At 41.7% G+C, this 20,695-nt stretch overlaps 2 protein-coding genes across 5 annotated transcripts; both read left to right on the top strand.

Annotated features, from left to right (window-relative positions):
• The first annotated feature begins 292 nt into the window (after positions 1-292).
• On the top strand, positions 293-5,064 carry srd5a1 (steroid-5-alpha-reductase, alpha polypeptide 1 (3-oxo-5 alpha-steroid delta 4-dehydrogenase alpha 1)). Its single transcript, XM_028399437.1, has 5 exons — positions 293-697; positions 927-1,093; positions 1,858-1,959; positions 3,838-3,988; positions 4,085-5,064. The coding sequence occupies exons 1-5, from the start codon at positions 387-389 to the stop codon at positions 4,149-4,151; spliced, it is 798 nt and encodes a 265-aa protein (XP_028255238.1). The 5' UTR covers positions 293-386; the 3' UTR covers positions 4,152-5,064.
• A 2,211-nt stretch (positions 5,065-7,275) lies between these two features.
• Positions 7,276-17,836, top strand: tent4a (terminal nucleotidyltransferase 4A). 4 transcript variants are annotated; one of them, XM_028399985.1, is made up of 13 exons: positions 7,276-8,301; positions 10,109-10,232; positions 11,192-11,238; positions 11,324-11,444; positions 12,245-12,352; positions 13,815-13,943; positions 14,045-14,258; positions 14,504-14,630; positions 14,714-14,817; positions 14,917-15,098; positions 15,531-15,686; positions 15,839-15,892; positions 17,341-17,836. In XM_028399985.1, exons 1-13 carry the CDS (start codon positions 7,511-7,513, stop codon positions 17,497-17,499), a joined length of 2,316 nt encoding a protein of 771 aa, XP_028255786.1. In that variant the 5' UTR covers positions 7,276-7,510; the 3' UTR covers positions 17,500-17,836. The 4 variants fall into 4 exon arrangements, with proteins under 4 accessions (XP_028255786.1, XP_028255784.1, XP_028255785.1 ...); XM_028399983.1 differs by having other exon boundaries at positions 15,839-16,012; XM_028399984.1 differs by having other exon boundaries at positions 15,531-15,710.
• The last annotated feature ends 2,859 nt before the right edge of the window (positions 17,837-20,695 follow it).

Genomic DNA, 20,695 nt, shown 5'->3' with positions numbered 1-20,695 from the left:
GTTTTGATAATATTTTTAATCTAACTGCGTTAGACTCCATTTGAAGCTTTAAAAATTAAACAAGCGCCCATTTTCTTTTTCCTTAAATGTTAGTGACATAATTATAGTCGACTTTGTTTACAGCTGGTAATTTGATGACAGTTTGTCAGCATTCATGAATATTCATTGGAGGTTGTCCGAGCCGGACAGAGCGATAGAGCCGGAGTAAAACCGAGCATTTTGATTCGTTGACAGGATACGTTGTGATATCTGTTCAAGAGATGTGATTGGTCAATTCTTAGCCTCGCGTGGCTACTGAAAATTGACATCGGGAAGTAGGAAAATTAGTTGTACACTATTTACATTTTTTGGTAATAATTATTCTTAATATTAAATCGTATGTCGTGATGGATGCTCTCCTGTCAAAGCTTTTTTCATCGGAGGAAGAGGAGCTGTACATTTTGAACTGCATGGCTTACTTCATGGTCTTCATGGCAGCTTGCACTTTTGTTACTTTGCTTTTTGAAAATGTCCCATACGGACGATATGCAACGAGTAAATATGGATTTCCAGTTAATGTGAGGTTTGCGTGGTTCGTGCAGGAGCTGCCGGCGTTCTTGTTGCCTTTGTGCCTGGTTATTTGGACATCCTGCGCTAAAACCTCACTGCTACCAAATCAGCTGCTTATTGCCATGTATTTCTGCCACTATGTCCAGAGGTAGGTCAGTAAAACTATGATACTGGAAGTGTGCAGTTAATGATCAACTAGTATTACAAGCAGATCTACGAAAAGAGTAAGCATAATGGTATCTGGTAATTATTTAATCAGCTGTTATATATATTTTATATAGAAAAAATGCATTACACGATGTACATCACATCACTGGTACTAACCATCAAATAATTAAAAACAAAGTTTCATTAATAACATTTTTCCTCTCTTGCAGGTCCCTTATATATCCATTTTTAATCCGAGGAGGGAAACCAACACCCTTCGCCTCATTCGCCCTGGCTTTTGTTTTCTGCATTTATAATGGCTACATGCAGATCAGATACCTGAGCCATTATGCTGATTATCCTGCAGACTGGGTTACACATCCATGCTTCATTATTGGTAGGTATTCTGTGTGTGCCTTTCCACATTTACAGTTTGTTGCAGTTTATTTAGTTAGTTCAGCATGTGCTGATCAGTATGAAATAATTTTGAGAAATTCTCTGTGGTTTTAATGAGAGGATCATCTCCCACTATGCCCCAGTTGCACCACTTTTATTCTCATACTCCTTTCATCCTCTTAAAGTAAAGGAAAAACATTTCTTGAGACAGAAAAGAAGAAAAGCCCCTGGAGAGTAACCACACATGACTGAATGAGTCTTCCAGTTGCTTTAAAGCCATGTATTTCCTGCCATTTGAGATCATTTAAGAAGCAAGCATAACAATTGTATTAAAAAAATGAAATTCCAGTTTACCAAACAGTAAATGAAAATCAGATGAAGGTCATTTATGTTTATATTTGGTTCATCAATTGAGTTATAAATTGCTGTTAAATCAAATTGTTATTTTTTATTCTCAGTCCTTATCATTTTGGCAATGATTTTCCTTTGGATTCCATTCTGACACCTCTTTGAGGATGCCAGCAATCCCTGCCAAATATGTGTCGTGTATGTGCATCAGTGATATTATGGATCACATCCATTGTTTGTATGTAAATTATACTGTGTAGTTAAAGCCTGATAATCAGACTAAACTGCCATTTAGTCTTAACTAATAGAAGAACAAGAGTAAACAAGAGTATTCATCAAAAATTTTAACCACAGCTTCGCAGTCTGACTTTTGTCAGTAAATTCTCTTGCTAAAGCATCTTTTGGTTTTGCCTCCAGGGTCTGTACTGTGGTTGGCTGGCTGGCTGGTGAATGTGCACTCTGACCACATCCTGAGGAACCTGAGGAAGCCTGGAGAGACTGGTTACAAGATTCCCACAGGTAAATGTTTTAGTCACTCCAGTACATTTACACTCCAAATTTTAAATATGTACATTTTGTAAATAGTTAACTGAAAGTGCAAAACTGTACCGGTAACTATATGCACATGCTTGTTTTAATGGACTTTAATCTACTTACTGGAAATTCAATTAAATGGTATACAATAACATATATAAAGTGTGTTTATTTATGGAGTCTACAAAGTATATTAGACTGTATTTACAGGCTTGTTTTGTTAACGGTGCATTTTTACAAGAGGGTGCTACTATTTTTTTTCCAGAGTCTAAATGTCTTTTTCCGCTGTTGGATGACATTGAAGTCGAAAAACTGTAATCACACCATGGCACTGAACACCACTGCCTCTATTCCCTAGATGCTAATTTTCCAGTGTGGTCGCATGATTATACAGGATCACACTGTACTGGATGTACAGGATATAATATTGTTCCTCTGTGTAGCTCTTCTCAAAGGGAGGAAGAAGTCGCCCAAGTTAGATGCATCTCTGTTCTCTTAGACTCTGAGGAGTTGAGGAGGTGGAGTCACAGACAGCAGCATTCCTTAGGCATGTCCCAATAATAATTGATCTAACACACAGTAGTTGTAGTGTGTATAATTTTGTTTTCACTGACACAGAAATGTTCTAAACTATGCAGTGTTTATAGAAATCATTAGGGAAAGTGCACCAAGCACTAAAACAACACATGCACAATATTTTGGTCTATTACAGATATATCAGTTGCGGCATATATGCTGAAAGTGCATAATTCATGACTCTTGAGTTATTTGGGAAATGGTGTTGTTGGGCAGATTCTGCTCAGACCCGATTATATGTAAGACCCTCAGCTCTGTCTGCAGCACATATAGCAGAGCATACATTACCCCTGGTGGTGGAATTGAGCATCATCTTCGTGGTTTAATACGTATATGAAATGCATTGCTGAAATCACTCAATTATTTTCACTCTTCAGTATAACTAAGTTCAAGTACTATTTGGTCTGAACTGTCGCTTCCTATTTTCGGTCTTTATATGCTAACTTGGCTGTTTGCAGCTTCATACTGATGAGAAATCCCAGGACTTTATTTCTCAAAGTCATAGTCGTTCCTGTAAAACAAAGAATGTCAAACCGCATTAGCACGTTTGACAAATAGGTAAAACTGTTGTGTGTTTTTTTAGCCAACACTGGATCCTGAAAGCATTAGTGTGATGTGAATGTGCTTAAGGGCTGATTTACAGCCACAGGCCCAATACGGCTAAAAACAGGCTAAACAGATGAGAGCAGTGTGGATGGGTTTTTTAGCGCGTGACCTTTACTGTGTGAAAATGAATGAACGGTCTATGAGATGTGACATGAAAGGGGTGGGGGGAGGTCTCATTTTGGAGTTCTTTTGACAAAAAAACCTCAAGGACAGTGGCGTGTATAGTTAAAACTATATATATATTGCGAATTCAAACCACAAGTTGGCTTTGTTTTATTTGTTAAATAATTCAGTCATTATAACAGGCACACAAAGAGAGCGGCTCCCCTGATACACATACAGACATACAGTCACAACAATAGCACCTTGCGCCTGAACTTGCAGTGAACCTGTTGAAACAATCCGTCCCGCACCCCTTAAAGAAAATAAAGTGGAGAAGGCGAGGCGGGAGGAAGCTGTGAGCTTAGTTGCTCCACATCAACTTCCCAGCACGTCTGGAATCCCCTCAGCCAAGAATCTGCCATTTTCACATAGAGGGTAGCAGAGTTGCTGAGCACATGGCCTGCAGCCATCTGTGGTCGGTGTAGACCTACGGTACATGTGTGAATGCCCTTGGGTTTTTTTACCAGCGTTTTGCCTCCAAATTACTACTCCAAAAAGTTAAGTGTCTTTCCCCCACAGGTGGAATGTTTCAGTATGTGTCCGGGGCCAACTTCCTAGGAGAGATAACAGAGTGGGCTGGTTTTGCTCTGGCTGGCCACTCTGTCCAAAGTGCATCTTTCGCCCTTTTTACCACAGTGGTCCTCACTAGCAGGGCTGTGGCTCACCACAAGTAAGAATAATAATGCACACACTCACTGTGAATGTATTGTACACTTAACAAAACATTCTTTAAGAAAATGCTTCTCCCCTTTGTCTTGCTCCGCAGATGGTATCTGGCTAAGTTTGATGACTACCCTAAAAGCAGGAAGGCACTGATTCCCTTGCTGTTCTAGAACATGCTTGAAATGGTTACAGGACCTCGTCGAGAAAATCATCTCATCATTTTTTGCTGTTTTAAAAACTCTGGTTTTAAAATTAGCCTTAATGAAATCAAACTGTTTTCAGTGAAAAGATACACAGGTTGCATACCCGTAAATGATCTCATCAAAGCCTGCTCGCAAGCAATACTTTAAGCCGTCCTCTTTAAACTAAAAGATTTTTATTGTTGCCATTACTTTGGTAATACTATTCATAAAGCACTGAGTAACTTCGACAAGTGTGGACTGAATGTGCTGATAGTGTTGCATTTGCGGAAGAAGGCACATTCCAGGAGGATATAAGATGGTGAATGAAGTGTACCTACGGTAATACATTGGATTTATCACACTCTGCACCAGCAGTAAACAGCTTTAAGACTCTCCTCGGATCTGCATGTTCTCCCAGACGGAACAGGAACTTTGAAATGCAAAGCAGGCATTAAAGTTTTCATCCATCTGTTGCAAAACTATCTTTTTAACATCCAAGCAAGTTAAATATGAGTGTTTTCAAATAAGTTCAGCCTGTCTTTCATTGTACATTTTTCTCTTGGGGTCAACAGATTTTTTTTTCTCCTGACCTCAGTATTGTTTGGAAGAGAAGTCACTATGGAACAAAAGGTAGCACCACCAGCAGAGGCTTATAGCAGGCTCATCCCCAGCTACTGAGCTGCAGGGAAATCAAACAGAGACGAAGATGCATGAGCATACCCTTTAACAACTTTTTAGGAAATTGGATTGTACACTCACTGCTAGGAACAGTGTACTGTTGCATACACTGAGGTTTTCCACAGTGTGCCTGTCCTGAAAGCTGCCAGCTGCAGCCTCAGCCTACAATACTTCACTTCTGTCTTTCTCAGTTGTGGCCATTTTCCAAGTCACAACCAAGGTCAATTTTAAAGACATGTTGCATTTAATGGGAATTTATATTGTCATCGTTTGTACAGCATTGTCAATAAATAGAAGACCTGCTGCTGTGTGAGTGTGGTGAAAAATGATGGTCACTGAAGGCTATGCAGAGTGACATCCTTCATGTTCCAGGGCCCCTCTCTCTCTCTCTCTCTCTCTCTCTTCCAGGCTATTTCCTCTGTGTATTCTCTTTAGCCATGCTCCTTGTAATTGCATCACTATATTACACAGCCTGTGTTTATTGAGCCTGCCATTTGAGATAGAACCAATTATCTTCAGGCCTGATGCCAATGGACATTCGTTTTATATACAAAGCATATGTATACATACATATGTAACACACCCTAACACCCAGAGTCAAATATTTAGTCTCAGAGGCCGCTGATAATCAACAAGGAACACTTTAGCAGTAGCAGTGAAAAGCAAGAGCAACAGCACAACATAGCAGTTTTTTAGAGTATTGTAAGGGGGTTTATTTTACTCCTGTTTAAAGATGTACAACACGTTAATTATTAAATAATTTAAACCTAATCCTTTACATGGTGGTTTTAAGACTTTAAAAATGCCCACAATCACAAAAAGACCAATGAATGCAGGTAATGCATCTCTTTATTACAGGTATTTTTGCATGCAGTTGCCACACAATGGCATGTCTAAACTGCAATTATTTAGCTTGAACTGCAAGGGCAGTTCATTGGCCTAGATCTGCATGTGCTGGAGCTGCTGCTCTGCAGTTAGATGCTACTCACTGTGTCCATTGCAATGGTGTCCTTGTTACAGTGCACCTAACCGCACAGCGGGGGCAACACTCCTCAGGCAAAATGTCCACGCAAAGAAAGAGCTGCTAACATTGTGAATGCAGCTTTCCGCTAATGTGGGTTAAATATCTGGAACATGCTGCAGCCTCATTACTATTCAAACCACATGCAGCCTCAGACAACTGCCTGCTTCCTTAATATTATCAGCTATTACTCTTATGCCTGTAAGCATATTGTTGACTTCTCCAGCCTTGTGTATGTGTGTGTGTGCAGGCTGTGGTCCACTTGTCACCAATGTGGTAATCCCATAAAAGCTGACAATGAAGCAAACCAGCCTTGAAATCAAACACACGCACACTGGCACACAGTCAGTGTGGGCTTTTGGCTTGAGCTGAGACTGACATTAAAAATGATAGAATAACCTATTCAATCCTGTGTGTCAGTCAAACCTCTGTGTCTCATACAGTGTTAGATAGAGGGAGATATAAAGAAGAGCCTGGATTTCTACAGGCGTACAGTGGGAGTGAGCAGCTGTGTATATGCCCAAGTGTGTTACACAGAGAGCTACATATCCTAGCCGACAGATAGATTGCTCTGGGGGGTTTTCCTTGACTCTGTCACATGCTGCACGTGAGAGTGAGAGGTTGGGGGCGGGCATTATGCAAGACTCCCTCACTCTGTCTTTTACATGCACACACCCCCCAGAAGGTGCTGCTCATGCCTTTATGCAGCCTGCCGCCCCTCCATCACACAGCTTAATGGGTTGGGAGACGGCTGCTACCGAGGCTGGGCAGCAAACAACAGTCTGAAATGATCAACACCACCTGCTGAGCATTACCTCTTGAAAATGAGTATTTGGATTTGTGGGCTGCAGCGTGCATTAGAAATGACAAACAGAAGAGAAGGAGCTCTATTAATGCTTAGTGGAAAAGAAAAAAAAACAGCATTTCAATGCCTCCATACCCCATTTATGTAATGCATTATTAAATGTTGGACAAATAAAGCTGTGTATGAGAAAAAGGAGAAACTGATACAAAAGGGGCACTGATTATTAAAAGCCCCACACTTAATAATGTAATTATATAACATCCTTCTAATTTCCATTTTAATATATGCCTACTCTTTACACCTTCTTTTTCACCCCCTGCTTTTAGTGGAGGGGTATCCCTTGTGAACCCACCCACCACTCCTCCCCCACTCTGTCGGTTGCCGGGAAGTTAAAATCGAGTGTACTGAACCTCTCGTTTGGATTACCTGGTCTCTTTTTTTATCACTGATGTTTTACCGTGTTGTTGTTGTTAGTCGATTAAACATTTACCAAATAAAAATCGTGTTATTTATTCTGTGCAATTTATCCACGAGTGATGGAGGAGTGGGTGGATGGGGGGCGCAGTCATATAAGAAATCCCTGGAACAGCGCATGCGCATAGATTTGAAGAGAATACGCCATATTGAATTCCCGTAGGGATCAGCTAGCATTTTTTGCAGCTAGCGGTGTAAAGGGCCACTTTATCAATGGTCCTAATTCGGTTTGATGTTTAAATACGTCTCTTTTCATAATCCCGGACGGTGAAGCGACCCTTGAAAGGTCCAGGGTGCGGCGCAGATTTAAGACGGGCTCGCTGGTGTTTGTTAGATACTTGTAGGGGGGTTACCAGAGAAAGAAGTTGAATGGATCCGAGGGTAGCCTGGATTCAGCCCGAACAGAAAGGACCTGCGAACGCCTTATGGATGCACGTCTGGGAGACCTCTCAGGGAGTACGGACGCTCTCCGCTCAGCAGCAGCAACTCCACAATCAAAACCACAACCAGTGTGTGAAATACGCTGCGCTGGATGTTTTAAAAAATGTGGCGACCGCGGTGGCATCGAGCAAGAGCATTTGCAGCAGCCATCACGGCATCATGAACGGCACTACACACAGTAGTAGTATCAACGGCACTGCGATTTCCTCGATGGGGATAACGCTTTCTAATGGGAACACACAGAACTCTTTCAGCACGGCGGAACCAGGTGAGGGAAAAATCCTGACCCAGAAGACGGGATCCGTCTCCTCCTCGTCTTCGCAGGAATCCGGAACGGACAGTCCCCCTTCCAGCTGCTCACTGGAGAGGACTATGGGTGGGAATGACACGGGCAACATTAACAAAAACGTCGGGGGTGCCAACCTGCTCTTCAACTTGAGCGACAGCATGGATAATAATGTCAACCTGTACCAACACCACCACCGTCACCTACAGGAACACCCGGCTTTCAATTTACAGCAGATCTGCGTGAAGCTTCACCAGGTTCACCCCTCTGTACCTGTAAATCACACACACAGTCACCACCCGGGCCGAAGGAAAAGTGACAACAAGGCGAGCACTTATGGGACGAATTACTTGCTTTCAAACTGCACTAATAGCAATTATGCGAGCACTTGGACGCCCTGGAAGACGAGGAAGTACAACCCAGGGGTCCTCGGGTGAGTGCCTGTCAACGCTTCAGGGTTACACACCTAACGTCTGACTACTACTGCCTCAGTTTTGCATAATTGATTGCTACCATAGTATGGTGGGACAACCAAGGGCGTATGTTTGGTTTGGTAGAGAGGTTGTACTGAAACTTTTTTTGGGGCTTATTTATGTAAATAAACAAATTTTAGTCAGCAAAATTATATCTATCTCTATATTTAATCTGGATAATTGAGTTCTGAGTATTGTGTTATTTAGTCATTCTATATGGAACTCTCCATGCAAAGTTGTATCTAAACTCACCTGAGCCATATTGATCAAACTGACCTCAAAACCCTCCAACAGATATCATTTTATACATTAACCACACTTTTCTGCTGTTTGGTGTATGGATGCTCTGTAGGCGTTGTGCCGCCTACACTGATGGTGCTATAAGAACTGTGAAACTGAATATTGAGCTTTCTGCTTATAACAGTGATCATTTTGGCTCTGACAGATGCCTTCTCACAAAACAAATGACCAAAGAAGTTCCAAATGTGTTGCAAGAACTTGTGATATTTGGAATGGGTGCCTGCACCCATCTGGGAATTTTCTGTAAGAAGGAATCAGTGTTTGTCATGAAAGCAGTTCCACATGCTTGATGCTTAGTTCCCCAACACCCATACCTCTGGAAAGGATACTCATTATTGTTTTTTTCCAACAAAGAGTTAATTCATAACATATTTAATTTTCTCTAAGTCTTTGTGGTTTCACAATGCAAGTTTTGCCTTGACTTGTCATGCATTAGTTTGCCTACAGGGATCCCCCTTTGAAGTAGGACATGTGCCTGGAGTTACTCTTCAAATTGAAAATATAATACAAATAACTGTGTAGTTACACGGAACTGATGGTGTGATGGTCGGAGAATGATTTTTGGATTAATGCAAAACTATGTCCATGGCTCTTATGGCAGACTCTGAGTACAATTGATTGCATTAATGCTGGCCCCTAAAGCTGTGGAAGAATGTTTTGATGTCGTAAGCGTGAAGAATGTATGACTTGAAGCTAGTTTTCCAGAGACAGCTGTGAAAGTAGTTCTTATTTTGACTCTGGAGTTCTCAACAATAACTATACCCCATGTACATGGGCACGGATACATCCTGGCCCGACTGGTTTTCTGGCCAAGGAGTGGGCACATGGGCCGACTGCATATCCTCTAGGGGTCTGGTAATTGATTTTGACAGTTCCCCTGTTCTGTATTTCACACTGACATCATGGCATGCATTCCTAGAAAATGAATGGCCATAGGGTTGAACAGGCTCCCACTGTTCGAAAGCATGTGACTGGTCAGAATTTTTTATATTATCTGTGCTGTCAAACAGCACCAGAGACACAACACAAAAATCATATCAACAGGAGGCCTTTTACTGAACCCTCTTTTCACATTCCACTGGAAACCTCAGTTTTGTGTTGTTGTGTTGTGTTGTGTTGTATTGGTCTCAGCATGGCCAAATGTTTTTACTGAAGATAATAAGAATTCTGCAAAATCTTCATTCTCACTATGACCGCTTGATTTCTGGCTTGCTTTTGTGGTAGTGGTTACATTAGGTGCTAGAAGTGCAGCTATGCATTGGGCTAAATCTAGATTAGGAAATGAGGTTTGGATTAAAATTAATTGTGTAATTGAGGGTTGCTTGTGTCATACTTTTATTGTCATTTTGTCATCATCTGAGATGATTTACAATCCTTGATTTTTTTTCCCCCCCTAGGTGTCTGTCTGTAGTTGAAGTATCATGGTGGTGAGAATAACCTTTGTTTATCATCCACCTTTCTGTGTAGACTCCACGAAGAGGTGATGGATTTTTACAACTTCATGTCTCCTCGGCCGGAAGAGGCAGCTATGAGGAAGGAGGTGGTGAACCGGATAGAGACGATCATCAAGGAGCAGTGGCCCACTGCAGATGTAAGAAACAAACATATTTGCCTATTTGAAACAGCCCTCTCCATATCTTAGAGTAGCCTCTTAAATCATGCAGTTCATTCTTGGACAAATTATTGGCTCAAACACAATCTGTGATGTCAGATTGCTCATAAATCTCACTGTTTCACTTTTGCATGAGTTCACATGAATTGGTGGTTTTGCTTTAAGTTACATTGGTTAATTAAGATTCACAGATATCCAAGCCTGGCAAAACTCATTGATTTGATCTTAGCACAAACCTAATTAAAACGTAAACACAACTTTTTTTAAAAATATTGGTATTCATTTGTATTTATAGTACTTGGACTATGTGTGGAATTAGCTTTGGAAGGCCTTGCATCTGGTTGAGAAAAGTGCACCGAGCTAGGGTTGATGTAATGCGCTCCTCATTACTTAATCATGTAAAACACAGTGCAGCGGTGATTTGTTGGCTGCCAGTCTTCCCCACTTCCACTGTTAGCCACATTGTCAGGTAAATGGATCAAGTCTCTGATTTGTACCAGCCTCTCTTTTCATTTCAACCTATTAATCCTGGCCTGTCCTTGTGCTATTGCCTCATCGTATTTACTAGAGGAAAAGAGGAAAGAACTCCACTCTGCTTCCTTTGGAGAGCTTTCACTTGCAGCCCCCCAAGCGCTGATTTTTTTCAAAACCATTGTATACTTAATTTGGCAGCTTAGTCAACTTGGCAGTGTTTAACGTCTCTGAAATGGAACCCGGAAATACCTCGGTCCTGGTAGTTTGCAAACATTTGAACTGGATATATACACAATCACTACGACACAGGATCTATAATTGGTCAAAAGCTTCTCGCCAAGCCCATTATGGTTAGCATGTGATATGACAAGCAATAAAATGCCAACACGCATGCTGTGATTATGGTTAAACTACTGTGATTTTTGCTCATCATTTCCCTGTTTCCTCAACGCTTTTTTTTCCAGGTCCAAATATTTGGCAGCTTCAGCACAGGGTTGTACCTTCCGACAAGGTAAAGTCTGGTATTTGTACCATTTTCCTTCCTGGTGTGTTTTTCTGGGCAGTAATTTAATGTTTACTATTTTTTCACCCCTCAGTGACATTGACTTGGTGGTGTTTGGGAAGTGGGAGCGTCCGCCGCTACAAGAGCTAGAACAAGCTCTTCGCAAACATAATGTGGCTGAACCATTCTCCATTAAAGTGCTGGACAAGGCTACAGTGAGTACAAGTAACCCACCTTTCTAACCATGTTGATGTACTGTGTCCTTAAGTAGAGTCAAAACCATTAAAATAAACCTCCAACATAATACAGATTGTAATGAAGTCATGGCTGATTAATGATTTCTGTGATATGCAATTTCCCCATTGCAGGATGAATAAAGTTTTTTTTTAATTCTTAATTGAATTCTTTATATCTTCAACATAGTTGATAGTAGCAGAACTTTTCACTCTGTTACGTCAGTGTGATGCGGAGGGAAAAAAATAGAGCCTCATTTACAGTCTGCCAGGTGCCACATTTGCCCATTTTCCTACAGCTTGCTGTTTGTTGGATACCAGTATAATGTGCACACAACTCAAACTCACCAAAAATGAGAACCTGTCATCATGTATTCAGCTGTGGTCAGTGATACTTCACTATTTGGCCCAGCTCCATGCCAACTTCCCTTCATTGTGTCAAAGCCATCATCCTACAGCTCAGCGTAATGTGTGCACCTACTTCTGCAGGAGTGTTTATAGCTGTAAACCCACAGTGGTAGTTTTGAAAATGGTACCCCGCACAATCATCCTGTGGGGTGTGCACACAGCCCGGGCAAACCACTGCAAGCTTCAGTCGCTCCTCGTCTGACATTATAATAAGCAGTTAAAGGCTGAGTTTTAATTTTGGGATTAGCTATTCCTACTAAAAGCTTGTCAGATGGGACTCATGCTCCCTTTTTTCCCTCTGATTACGGCACACATTGAGAAATATTGTAGATAATGACTTGTTTGCTAACATATTCTGCCTGAACTTCGTTAAGGTGCCAATCATCAAACTGACAGACCAGGAGACTGAGGTTAAGGTGGACATTAGTTTTAATGTAGAGACCGGAGTCAAGGCTGCAAGCTTCATTAAAGACTACGTAAAGGTAAGAAGTGCCCTCTGCAATGGAGATGTTTCTGGGTCATGTATTATTCTTTTAAAATCAGGGCAGGAGGTGACAAATAACACAAAGGTAAAGGAGTAACTAAGAGTACATGCAGATGGAGGAAGAGTACAGGAAGAGGTCATGTAGACATATTTAAATGAAAAAAGACACCAGAGGAGTCGCATAATTACCATTTTACAGAGGGGTCTAAATACAGAACTTTGGAAATTCCCTCTGTGAATGAGGCAAGCCAGCAGTTTAAAGCATTACACTTTACTTCACCCCATCTCATTTCCAAAGTGCAGCTGGAACAGACCCCACTTACTGTGCTCAGTATAAGCTCCACTTAACTCAACCTGAGTTTGTGTTAGTGAAGCTGCTGTTGCCAAATCTACTCAGCAGAGGTGAATTTCACCCTGTGAATCTTCTGCCTGCTTTAGTCACGGTTTTAGTAGCTAATGCAGGGAAGGAATTCCAGGTGCTGGTGTTCCAGCAAGCTGTCAGGTTTTGGCTTTTGTCTGTTGTTGTACTTGCATGTTTGTATTCTAATTCTCTGAGAGCGCATGTTGCAGCTTGAAAGCCTGGCGTTGACAACTGCACTCTACATCAATGCAGAGATAGTTGATGTTGTTAAAGCATGGGTGTGACAGACTTCAGTGCAGTCTTGTCATTGGGAGGTCACCTCAAAGTTAATGCTCATTTGTCAAATTCCCTTGCAGCCAGTTCAGAGCACTGTACATCTCAATATACTTACTCAGAAGTCCAAGTACTGCTGCTCCACTGTCACAGATACACACTGCCAGGAGGCTATTCTGCCTTTTCAATTGGAAAATGGAGATATTTGCAATTCCCACATTCAGGCCCCTCTGGAGTTACACGGAAAACCTTTTTTAGAAGGTTTGACCCAGTTGGCAGCTAGATAAGAGTATTCATGAATATGTGTAATTTGCATTGACTAAAAAAAATGACAAAAAACCACAATTACCTCGATCACAACTTTAACAGGAAACTTAACTCGTTATAGAAGCATTATAGCTTCCTAAAAGAAAAGCAAATCCGACAGGTTGATCAAGTAGATTGGCAAATGCAACACAGCTTTTCTACTGATTGGTCAACTGAGGCCACAGGTAATTCTGGTAAATCCTACATGAAAACAAGCCAGAAGAAATATCCACAATATGTGTTTAATTTTTACAGTCCTTTAAATGAGTCTGAGTTGACTTAAGGGAAAAACGGGTGCTCATTAATCAAATTAAGAACCAAGCTGTTATTTAGCCAAAGATTCACACCCATAATGATATTGTAATTATTGACATAGTCATTTGGATCCTTTCTTCAGACTTAACACAACCATTTCTGTCTTACTGAATTCAATAGCTTTTAGTCCTTTTTATGATTCCCTCCCTTTCATTTAACTTGCCGCCATTCTTATTTCACACCTGACTCTGCCGTCTACTTTCAGAAGTATCCGGTGCTGCCTTACCTGATCTTTGTACTGAAGCAATTTTTGCTGCAAAGAGACCTTAATGAAGTCTTTACTGGCGGCATCAGCTCTTACAGCCTCATCCTCATGGTCATCAGTTTCCTACAGGTATTACCACAGTAGTTTGAACTGTGTATTATGGACTTGTTTATTTATAAAATTCATGAGGGAAATTGTCATGAATAGTCATCAAGCCTCTCTGTCCTCAGCTCCATCCTCGTATCGACGCCAGAAACCCCAGTGAGAATTTGGGGGTGTTGCTGATCGAGTTCTTTGAGTTGTACGGCCGCTATTTCAACTACTTGAAAACAGGAATCCGCATCAAAAATGGAGGTGCATACATAGCTAAAGAGGAAATAATGAAGTCCATGACCAATGGATACAGGCCTTCCATGCTCTGCATAGAGGACCCACTGCTTCCAGGTCTGTGGTTTATGCATTTACATTTTGAATATTTATCTGTAACCTTGTCCTGTGTCTGTATTTTATTATGTTGCCGGCCCCTGAGCTGCGCATTTTCAATATTTTATTATCTGCAATCTCATCCACGTAACGTTTTAATGAAGATAATGTTAAATAATTGTTTGAAATGTTTTTGCTCTGGCACCATCTGGTGGTGGTCTCAAGTATAACAAGTTTAGAAACCTTTTTTTGTCTTTTTCCTGCAGGCAATGATGTGGGCAGGGGTTCCTATGGAGCCATGCACGTCAAGCAAGTGTTTGACTATGCCTACACTGTTCTGAGCCATGCAGTGTCACCACTTGCACGGTCGTATCCCAACAAAGACTGTGAAAGGTTTGACTGCAGTCCATTTCATTACAGATTCTATGAAGACAAGCGGTGCGCCTTTTTAAACATGTCTGTTCTCGTCCCTGCAGCACTTTGGGGAGGATAATCAGGTTGACGCAGGAAGTGATTGAGTACAGGGAATGGATCATTAAGAAGTGGGGGGGCAGAGACTCAGCACGGACAGACAACAGAGGTACTTGATTTTAATATACAGTTTAAGTTTCTGACGTAAACATAAGAAGTATAATGTGTGTAGCTATTGGTCCCACATGTCCCTACCGCGTGTCTCCAGGGTTGCCTCCCAAGGAGCCAGTGTCAGAGCAGGAGCCCTGTGTGCTGGGTGGGGGTGTTGGATCAGAGGAGCAGCAAAGGGACTCTGTGTCACCCCACAGTGCAGACTCTCCCATGTCCATCTCCAGCCCTCAGCAACACTCGTCGGCCTCATCTGTTTCCTCACTGTCCGGATCTGACAACGTAAGCAGGCAACGGCAGAATGGTTCTACGCAAAATATCTTATGTAGTCAGATGTGTTCATAATATGTAACTATGACATAAGTGGTTTAACTCCTGCTGCAGGACATTGCCAGTCTTGTGATCTCCCCATGCTTATTTCTTTTAGTCTATATGGTGGTTAACACAATCTGGTATTAAACATCCATGAAAAGCTAGTAAACATTTGCTGACTTAGGTGTTACCTATGTAAATTAGTATTTCATGCTATGTCATATTTTATATAACAGATTTTAGTGATACACCTAATTTACTATTTGCTATATAGACATTTCACTCTCTCTGCCTGGAAGGAGTGCAACCTGTTGTATCCAGGTGCATAACAATGGAATCGTACAGTAGCTACAGGTGACAACATCAGCATTGTTCACACATTCTTTGTCTCTGATTTGTCAGGACTCTGATTCAGCATTGCCGTGCCCCCTCCCACCACCACCCCTGCCAGCATACCCGTCTTTCCCGCACCTCCGCCTAGCTTTACCTCCAGGCCTCAACATGGGCACCGGTAAACCCCCCATAGGAGGACATCTGCTGTTGCCTCCAGGATCACAGGTAGGCATGCAGCAATGGCAACAGGTAAAGTGATTTCTATTAATGAGTTGAAAAATGGGTGCATGTGTCATATTTAGATATAATATATTACATTTCTAGCCAATGATTTGCTGCCTTTGATTGTAATGAATTGTCGCCGTTCTTTCTCCCAGGCTCGCGTCTCACTGCCCAGTGGTCTAGCAATGCACTCCATGCCTGGCAGACAGGTGTGTATAGACACTGGGCTCCCCCCCTTCTTCCACATGCACCCCCCAGCCCATGCTCATGCCCCTGCCCCTTCCAGCCCCCAGCCTCCGCCCAGCCCCCACTCCAGCCACACTCATAAGGTAGGCGCCGGATGTCAAAATCACACTCAAATTGCACTTTTTCAAGACAACCTTGTCTCAGACATGGATTTACACACATGATCCATGAGAGATTTATCCTATTTTAGCTCTTACTGCCTGCTGGTTTGTTAGAATTTAATGAGTGATTAAAGACTGCCAGCTTGTTGTTTTTGTACAGGATACAACATGTTAGCTTTTTCTCCATTTCAACAGAGCCAGACTGGCTTTGTCTCTTCTCCCTGCCTTTATGCTAAGCTACTTGTTGCCTAACTTTAGCATCATTTATTCAGGAGCCATGAGAGTGGTGTCAGTCTTTTCATCTTAGTCTCAGTTTAAAGGAAATGAGCTTGATGTTCTAGAATTTGTTGTCCAGCTGTAGCTGTGAGACACTGAAGAGATTTTCATGAGGATGCGCTGTGCTATAATCTACAAATATTTATTGGCTGATTATTAAAAAAAATGTAGAAGAGTAAGGAACATTTGCATGAGCCTTATGGCTGTGTCCAGAAGTCTGCCTGAGTCTGGTCTCAGTGAAAATAGCCTGCTGTTGTGTAGCCTAATTCATTCCATGGAAGAAACAGACAGGATGGGCAGAGTGTCTGGGGTTTGTTTTTAGCTGTAAGCCTAGCACAGTCATGCAGGTAACAATTCAATTCCATGCCAGCTTGCTCTCTCAGACATGCAGACGTGCATTCACTCAGTGGTTAAAAACATGTTAATATGTGATCCCCACACACTGTTGCTTGATAAAATTGCTTGTATGCTGGGGACATGGAGAAAACAGGCTCCACATGTGCTGCCTCTGTCATTATACTCCTCGGTGCCCTGGCCCTCACAGTGAGAACAGGTCATGTAGCTCATCCAGCACATCTTCAAACAGGTTGTTGTTGGATCATTAGGTTACATCACATGAACACCCGAACCTCTCATGCTACGTTTGTCACAAAGGTCTATCACACAAAGCTAGCGGCTAGCTGGTTAGATCACACATTTCAATGGAAATCACTGCAACACAATACATAGAGGTTTGATGCACAAGAGCACAGTGAGATTGATTACTAAATACACCTTTAGCAAAGTTATAGTTCAGTATAAATTTATCAGTATTTCTTAACCTCCTTACAGTACATGGTATTTACTTACGGATTCACATTGTCAGGTTTAGCCTACCTGATTACCTTGTCAGTTCAATGCCACAAAAAGTTAAATATGATATGATATGATTATGATATGATATGATATGGATATGATTATGATAATGTGACATCATCAGTGAAAGATCATTTATCAGTGTTCCTTTTTCTGTTTTATCTCTCTCTGTCATTTAGAATGGAGCCAAGTTCAATGTGAAGGGCTTCCACAACCCGCCGCTAGTCAACAACGCTGTCCTGGCTAACCGCGGACATACTCACACACACACACAGTATCACCGCAACACTTGGCGACGCAGAAAGAGGGACAGCCTTCCGGTTAGCCTCAGCAGATAGAAGCCACTCCTCTTCCCACCCTTAACTTTTCCTCCCTCTCCGCTCTGGCTGCAAACCCTGGCTCTTCGTTCGTCTTGAAGGAGGATGGACAGGCAGACAGAGGACCAGAGACCAGCAGTTTTCACACTGGGGCTGCCGTGACATGGAACAACAGCCCTCATCTCTGCATCTTCTTCCTACTATCTGTACCTTTCCATTTCTGCATGACTTTTGGTAAATTTTTTTGTTTCAGTATTATGTTACTTTCAGTATTGTTTCCTCACCCGTTTTTCAGGTCTCTTGCTGTTTTTGTTGGATTCGGCGGTGATGGCATTGCCAATTTCACTTGACCTCGTTTTGACCTGTGCAGCCAAGCTGCCTGTGGGTCAGTGTTACTATTTTCTTTCTTTTTTTTTTTTTTCTTTTTTTTTTACAGTTACTTAAGAACAAAAATTTTTTGTGCAATAATGTTGTTTTTTCTTTTTGAAACTAAAGTAAGAGCTTATTTAATATGTTGTGTGTATATGTAAAGGCATTTTATACTGTTATTTTATTTTTGTAGAGTTTTAATTTTTGTTTACGAAACCTTTCCCCAGGCAGCATCTCTGGAGTGTGCGAGTGTTTATCACTTGGCGTTTTGTGTGTGTTTGTGTGTGTGTGTTCGAGAGAGAGAGAGAGAGAGAGAGAGAGAGTGTAAGCCTGTGTATCATCAGGTTGAGCTGGACCCCAGTTGAAAGGCCCCCTCCTCATCCTCTCTACCCTCTTTAAAACAGCAGTTGCAAAAAGGGATTAGAATTTTCCCTCCATTTTTTTTTCTTAACTTGTCTTGGGAAAATGGACGAGATAAACAATAAATCCCCTGTGAGAGTTTTGTTCCTCAGTCCAGTTAGTCAAAGGCATGCTGGAGGGAAGTGGAGGGATGAAAATTGCACCCTGGGATGTCCTCTAAAAATGAGGGGAGAAGATGCACTCCTGTTTTGGCAGAGAAGGCATAGACTTTAGCAGTGCCCACCTGGTGATAGTGTGTGTATTTGGTTATCTCTGTATATGTGTGTTCTTACTGGGGCTGTGTTGTTGCCATGTTTTGCCAGTCAGGAGGAGGCTGGCAGTGGCCTGCTGCTTTTGTCTTGGCCTCCACTGGAGGTAATTTTAAAAGAAAGGCTTCCAGGTGGTGCATTAGTGGTTCATTTTTTGTGCTTGTCTCTTTTTATTACATGTTGTAGAAGGGTTGGATCCAAGTAGGCAGCAGCTTATCTGACTTGAATTTGAAGATCAAGATTAGGGTAAGAGGGCATAAAGCCACTGATAGCAGGTCAGAGAACTCCCTGTGTGCTAACTGTCTAGATGAGGGGCATGATTGTGGATATCTGATCTCAGAGCTGTGGTAAGCTCATGCCCACAGCTGGAAATCAGTGCAGACCAACACTATGATGCTCAGCGAAAAGGTTTTCTCCTTTTCTGGTCTTGGACAAAGGAGAAAGAGGAATGGGGTGGGAGGGGGGGGGGGTCTTCCTGAACCAAGGACCCTAGTGAAAGGGAATTATATTTTGATTCCATTCAGGAATCTTGTGTATATTTAATTGCCAGGTACTTCCGCTAATTGTTTGCAATGCCTTTCTTTGTGTTTACTTGGAGTGCGTGTGTGTGTGTGTGTACAACGTTCGCGAGCATACCGTGTCACACAAATACACACAGCAACATACAAGACTGTGGAAGGCTGTGACTCGCCCTTAACACTACACACACTGGTGTTATTACTATGCAAGTGGATTACTCTTAATTATTGTGGCAACTCTTGTATTTTCTGTTTGGGATTTATTTTTCTTCCAATGACGACACAGTGCTTGTTGGACTAGATTAATGTCACTGACCATCAGACTCTCAAGCCAACTCATGTGAACAACAGCCCTGTTCCCTCACTCCCTTGTATTTGTATGAAGGCCCTGATATGTTTTAAAGTCTAGTTTTCTACATCTTATCAGTCAAATGTAAGGAATGGGGGATATTATTGTCAGTGGTTTGGGTCTGTGTAATGTGTGACGTAGTGAAACGTGAGAGAGACTTGCTATCACAGGTTTTCAATCAAAACAGCCAACTGCTCATGAGCAAGTGCACACAGGGGAGCGACTTGCACCCTGCAGGTGCACCAAAGTGTCCACCAACAATTCTTGACTTTTTACTGATGATCGTTCAGTACTTTTAATACTTAATTGTTTTTGTTTCTTCACACAACGGCAACTCTGATCTGTCAGAACTGCAGCTGACTGCATCAGTCGCAGATGAAGGGTTTCTGTTTGGATGTTTTGAGGGTCACAGGAAAAGCAGATTATGAGCTAATCATCTCCTCCATCATAGAAGTTTTTTTCCACGTTTCATGATTTTTGACAAATGATAATAGTTATTGACACTACAGACTGATTGGACAGGAGCAGACTTTCAGAGATGTGTCTAGTGGCACCCTGTAATTCTGTCTGGATTATTTTCCAACAATCACATGCAATCCTAGCCCACTATAAATTGGATATCAAGATTGATCTATTTGGTGAAGCCTGTGTAACCTTTCTAAGCAGCAACCCCAGCAGCCATATCTGCTTTTAGAGATTAGAACCAGCATTGATGAGAGAATGAAATCAGAAATGGAAAGCCTTTGGATGGGTTACAGCAACATGCAGAATCTTAAGAAAGTCTGTATGGATTATAATGCCTGTGCATCTCATGATGGTGGAAACGGTTACAAAGAACGTTTTTGATAGTGTTCTGCCACATTGTCTTCAGATGGGTGTAACATGAGCCGTTAAAAACAAGGAAGGAGAGTGGCTGCGACAGCTGAGATCTCGGCGTGCACATGTACATGTAGATGCAATGTAATATTAACCCCATTGCAATACAATGATTGGATTTTAAACTGGTGGCTGTTGTTTTGAGAAAGATGGCAGCCCTTCTATGTCCTGGCTGATCCATGTGAGCAGTGGCCCTCAAAATGGACACCTAGTTACCAGTGGCCAGAGGGAACCACTGTCCAGCTTTTTCTTTTGTTTTGTTTTTTTTTTGGCATTTTTATGTAAATATATTTTTTTCTATTTTATTTTTTAATAAACATTTTAAAACTGCCAGTCAGTGTGTATGTGTGTGTGTGTTTGATCAGATTTTATACATACTTAAAGTTGCAAGCTGTAAACCTTTTCCAGAGTTACTAGGGTTCATATGTGCAGGTCAT

This window comes from Parambassis ranga, chromosome 2 (genome assembly GCF_900634625.1).
Source record: "Parambassis ranga chromosome 2, fParRan2.1, whole genome shotgun sequence".
Lineage (NCBI taxonomy): Eukaryota > Metazoa > Chordata > Actinopteri > Ambassidae > Parambassis > Parambassis ranga.
The sequence above is the reverse complement of the archived record's forward strand: the minus strand, read 5'-3'. Positions and strand labels throughout refer to the sequence as shown.